The sequence below is a fragment of the Eimeria necatrix genome, genomic scaffold (genome assembly GCF_000499385.1).
Source record: "Eimeria necatrix Houghton genomic scaffold, Enh_scaff809, whole genome shotgun sequence".
NCBI lineage: Eukaryota > Apicomplexa > Conoidasida > Eucoccidiorida > Eimeriidae > Eimeria > Eimeria necatrix.
In genome coordinates this window covers 1-5,000 of record NW_013654627.1, presented here as the reverse complement: position 1 = coordinate 5,000, position 5,000 = coordinate 1, and the positions used below count along the sequence as shown (strand labels likewise).

The window sequence follows — 5,000 nt, the reverse complement described above, 5'->3', positions numbered from 1 at the left end:
AGCAGCAGCAGCAAAACGCCGGAACTAGCTAAAAGACCGTTTAGGGGGCCCCCACCGCAGCCAGCGGGGGCCCCAAGAGCCAATCTCTTACCCAAAACTGCCAATGGGGGCCCCCAGGGGGCCCCCCGGGGGCCCCTAGGAGGTTTAGGGGCCCCCAGGGGGCCTCTAAACCTCCTAGGGGCCCCCCAGGCCTTCTAGGGGGGCCCTAGACTCCCTGGGGGCCCCCTAGGCTTCCTAGGCCTAAAGTACTGATGAGGGTCCCTAGACAGGACCTGCTAAGGGGCCCCTTAGGGGGGCCCCCCTAGGGGGGCCCCCTAGTGAGGCCCCCTAGAGGGGCCCCCTAGGGGGGCCCCCTACGGGGGCCCCCTAGGGGGGCCCCCTAAGGTGAGTCTAGAACTAAAGTACTGGTGGGGGCCCCCAGAGGCTTACAGCTACCACGTGATGCCTTTGGGGGCCCCTTCTGAGCCAGGCAGCAGCAGGCTTCCTGGGGGCCCCTAGGGGGCCCCTAGGGGGCCCCTCGGGGGCCCCTAGGGGGCCCCTCGGGGGCCCCTAGAGGCCCCCAGAGGCCCCCAGGGGCCCCTAGGGGGCCCCTAGAAGTCCCGTGGGGGTCCCCAAGGGGCCCCTAGGGGCCCTCAAGAGGCTCCCTAAGGGTTTTGAGGCCCTTTTTAGTTTTGGCTGCTGTTTGCTTCTTATTGGGTTAGCAGCAGCAGCAGCAGCAGCAGCAGGGTTATCAGCAGCAGCAGCAGGTTTGTCAGCAGCAGCAGCAGGATAATAAAAATAAAAACAAATGAGCAGCAAAAGAATATATTTGTTGCTGCAGCAAAGTGGATGTACAGCTCTCTGCAGGGCCTATTAGTGCCGCCGCCCGAAGCGGCGCGTCTGCTGCTGCAGCTGCTGCTGCAGCTGCTGCTGCAGCTGCTGCTGCAGCTGCTGCTGTTGCTGCTGCAGCTGCTCCTGCTGCTGCGCCTTTTGGTACTGTAGCTGTTGCTGCTGCAGCCACTGCCGCTGCTGCTGGTTGTACTGCTGTTGCTGCTGATAGTACTGATGCAGGTAATGGTACTGCCGCGGCTGCTGCTGCTGCGGATAGTGGGTGTACAGGTGCTGCTGCTGCTGCTGCTGCTGCTGCTGCTGCTGCTGCTGCTGCGTGCGGCCGAGGTGGTCCTGCTGCTGGTTCCCCCAGCTGTGCTTATGGGCTCTGCGATCGAGCAGCAGCTGCTGCTGCTGCCGCTGCTGCTGCTGCTCCGTGTAGAGCTGCTGCTGCTGCTGCTGCTGCTGCTGCTGCTGCAGCGCGTCTGCTGCCTCCTGCGCAGCCCCTCCTCCCCCGCCGCCGCCGCCGCTGCTGCTGCCGCTGCTGCTGCTGCTGCTGCTGCTGCTGCTGCTGGGGGCGTCGGGGCCTAGGATCTGGGTTTCGAGGAGTCTGCGAATTGCTGCGTCGTGTCTGCTGCTGCTGCTGCTGCTGAGGGGAATGAGGTAGTCAATGAGCTGCAGCAGCTCGGGGTGTTGGTACACCTCGCGGGGTGTACATACACCCAAAACTGGCAAGTTCAAGTTCTGCAAAAAAGGCGCAAAAGCCACGCAGTCGAGACACAGCAGCGCGCTGTAGTGAGTTGCTGCTGCTGCCAGCAGCTGCTGCTGCTGCTGCTGCGGCCCCGCAGCAGCAGCAGCAGCAGCAGCGAGGCCCGGGAAGTGCCGCTGCAGCGCCAACTCCCGCTGCTGCTGCCGCCCCACCACCAGCAGCAAACCGCCGCCCCGCTGCAGCTGCAGCAAAAACTTCAAAGCCCTTTTGTAGTGCTGCAGGCAGCAGTAAGGCTCGAACAAGTAGTGCGAAGACAACACGCCCCGCACCCGCGCCACGTTCATCCTGCTGCTGCTGCTGCTGCTGCTGCTGCTGCTGCTGCTGCTGCTGCTGCTGCTGGGTGCAGGACTGGGGTGGGCTGATTGTTGCAGCCGCGTGGGCGGGAGAGGCTGCTGCAGCGGCAGCGACAGCTGCTGCTGCAGCAGCGGCAGCTGCTGCTGCTCTTGGCGATGCGTGATGTGCTGCTGCTGCAGCAGGACACAGTGACTGAACTCAGGGGAAGCTGCTGCAGCTGCAGCAGCAGCAGCAGCAGCACAGAGCGTCGAGAAGCAGCAGCCCCGTGAGAGTTTGCCCTCCTAAAGGGCTTAGAGTTGCCACTGCGAATAGGGCTGCTGCTGCTGCTGCTCAGCTGCCGTCGTTGCTGCTCTCGCTGCTGCTGCTGCTGCTGCTGCTGCTGCTAAGCTGGTGGCGCTGGGAGCTGCAGCACGCTTCGCACAATAGCCCTGCTGCGTCTTCTGCTGCTGCTTCTGCTGTTGCCGCTGCAGCTGCAGACTCACCCAGCTACACACACGATTGCCGCTGCTGCTGCCCCTGCTGCAGCAGCTGCTGCTGCTGCTCGTGCTGTTTCCTCTGCTGCATGCTGCTGCTGCAGTGAGCAAATTGGCCTATAATTGCCGTTTTGCTCTATTTGCTGCTGAAACGACCCGGCGCGGCTGCTGCAGCAGCAGCATCTGCTGCTGCTGCAGCCCAGCCCCGAGCACGCAGCAGCAGCGCAGCAGCAGCAGCATTAACGTACACCTCTTGCGCTAGACAGGAAAAGTATTTTAACAAAAAGTGAAATCCAATTTTTCATTTCATTTTTATCCAGAGAAGTCCAAGTCCTGGTCCTCGTGCTGCTGCTGCTGCTGCTGCTGCTGCTGCTGCTCAGATCCTGCCCATAGCAGCAGCAACGTGTTGATCGCTTGTCTTTGCCACTGCAGCAAAGGAAGTGAAGCCTGAGCCTGCGGGAGTTGGCGAAACGCACTTGTCGCAGCAGCAGCTGCAGTGGGGAGCAGCAGCAGCAGCAGCAACAGCAGCAACAGCAGCAGCAGCAGCAGCCAGCAGCAGCGCCAGGTAAAAAGGCAGCAGCAGCTCCGGATATAAATTAAGGTCCCACCTATGCTGACCGGCGATGAGCAAGGCGGCGCGCCGCTGCTGCCACCGCAGCAGCAGCAGCTGCAGCAGCAGCAGCAAAGGCAGGCTCAGCAGCAACTGCAGCAGCAGCAACAGTTGCAGCCGCAGCCACTGCAGCCGCCTTTACACGGCCTTCAGCAGCCGATGCAACAGCAACAGCTGCCGCAGCAACAGTTGCAGCAGCAGCAGTTGCAGGAGCAACAACTGCAGCAGCAGCAACTGCAGCAGCAACTGCAGCAGCAGCAACTTCAGCGGCAGCAGCTGCAGCACGCTCCGCAGCCGCTCTTGAGCTCTCACCATCAGCAGCAAATGCAACAGGAGCAGCACCAGCAGTTCCTGCAGCAGCAACAGCTTCAGCAGCAACAGCTGCAGCAGCAGCAGCAGCTACAGCAGCAGCAGCTGCAGCAGCAACAGCTTCAGCAGCAGCTGCTGCAACAGCAGATGCAGCAGACAGCAATGCAAAGTCCACAGCGCCAACTGCTGCTCTCGCAGCAGCAGCAGCAAATGCAGCAGCAACAGCTTCTCCAGCAGCAGCGCCTCCGTGCGGTTCAGCAGCAGCAGCAGCAGCTGCAGCAACAGATGACACAGCAGCAGATGCAGCAGCCGTACCTTGGCGGGCTGCGTCTGGGTATGCAGCCGCAGCAGCCGCAGCAGCCCCACCGCATGGTCACTCCGCAGCAGCAGCAGCAGCAGCAGCAACTGCAGCAGCAGCAGCAGCAACTGCAGCAGCAGCAGCAGCTGTACATGCGCCAGATGTCGCCAGCCCCAAGTAGGTCATTAGCAGCAGCACGAGCAGCAACTGCAGCAGCATAGCCGCACGCCGGCCGCCGTCGCCAGCAGCAGCAGCAGCAGCAGCAGCAGCAGCAGCAGCAGCAGCAATTTGAAGTTTGCTTCCTTGCTGCATGCGTTGCTTCGGTTTGCTGCGCAGGCCCCGTGGCCGTCTACTCCCCACACCTCCAGGGGCCCCTGGGGGCCCCCGAGGGGCCCCCCTTTATGTCGCCTTCGATGTCAGTGGGCCCCCCAGTGTTGGGTCAGGGTTTGCGGAGGGGGCCCCCTGGCGGCCTCTGCAGCAGCAGCAGCAGCAGCAGCAGCAGCAGCAGCAGCAGCAGCAGCGGGGGCCAGCCGGACCGGGGCTTCCCCGTGTCTTCGCGGGGGTCGCCTCGCCGGCAGGCGCAGCCGGTGCGTGTGGGGGCGGCCTCGCGCTCGTCAGCAGCAGCAGCAGCAGCAGCAGCAGCAGCAACTGCAGCAGCAGCAGCAGATGCTGCAGCAGAGTCCCCCGCGCTGCAGCAAGAGCCGCCCCTGCGGCGCCTCATTATGGCCCGAAGGGCCCGCCTTCGGCTGAACCCTTTAATGCGTTATTTGCAGGGGCCCATTAAGGCCAGCAGCAGCACGAGGGGGGCCCCCCAAGCAGCAGCAGCAGCAGCAGCAGCAGCAGCAGCAGCAGCAGCAGGAGCGGCGGGGGCAGCAGCAGGAGCGGCGGGAGCGGCGGGAGCGAGCCCCCAGAGCGGGGCCCCAGACGGCGCGCAGGGGACCCCGGAAGACCCTGCTGCTGCTGCTGCTGCTGCCGCTGCTGCTGCTGCTGCTGCTGCTGCTGCTCGGGAGCCCACAGCAGCCATTCGCGGCTGCACGACGCCCATAGACATTGAGCGCTACTACGAGGCCGCTGCAGCAGCAGCAGCAGCGCGAGGCGCAGCAGGCGGAGCAGCAGCAGCAGCTGCTGCTGCTGCTGGCAGCCAAGCAGCAGAAGCTGGGGGGGCCCCCGCAGCAGACAAGGGGGCCCCCAGTGCTGCTGCTGTGTCAGTGAAGGAAGACTCGCTGCAGTGGTGTGTGCAGCAGATTCAGCAGGTGCTGCAGCAGCACCCCGAAGCAGCAGCAGCAGCAGCAAAGCTGCGAGGCAACCGCCCCATGCTGCACCAAGCCATGCTAGCAGCAGCAGCAGCAGAAGCAAGGGCCTCCCAGGGGCCCCGGGGGCCCCCAAGGAGTCTTGGGGCCGTTGGCTTGATGCAGAAATGGCCCCCCCTCCTGCGGAGTT

At 64.1% G+C, this 5,000-nt stretch overlaps 2 protein-coding genes across 2 annotated transcripts; one reads left to right on the top strand and one right to left on the bottom strand.

Moving 5' to 3' along the window:
* Window positions 1-852: 852 nt before the first annotated feature.
* ENH_00077350 (hypothetical protein, conserved) lies at window positions 853-1,860 on the bottom strand (the record flags this gene model as incomplete). The annotated part of the gene is made up of 1 exon (XM_013583071.1): window positions 853-1,860. One exon carries the CDS (start codon window positions 1,858-1,860, stop codon window positions 853-855), a length of 1,008 nt encoding a protein of 335 aa, XP_013438525.1.
* A 1,093-nt stretch (window positions 1,861-2,953) lies between these two features.
* On the top strand, window positions 2,954-3,781 carry ENH_00077340 (hypothetical protein; the record flags this gene model as incomplete). The annotated part of the gene is made up of 1 exon (XM_013583070.1): window positions 2,954-3,781. The coding sequence occupies one exon, from the start codon at window positions 2,954-2,956 to the stop codon at window positions 3,779-3,781; it is 828 nt and encodes a 275-aa protein (XP_013438524.1).
* Window positions 3,782-5,000: the final 1,219 nt, after the last annotated feature.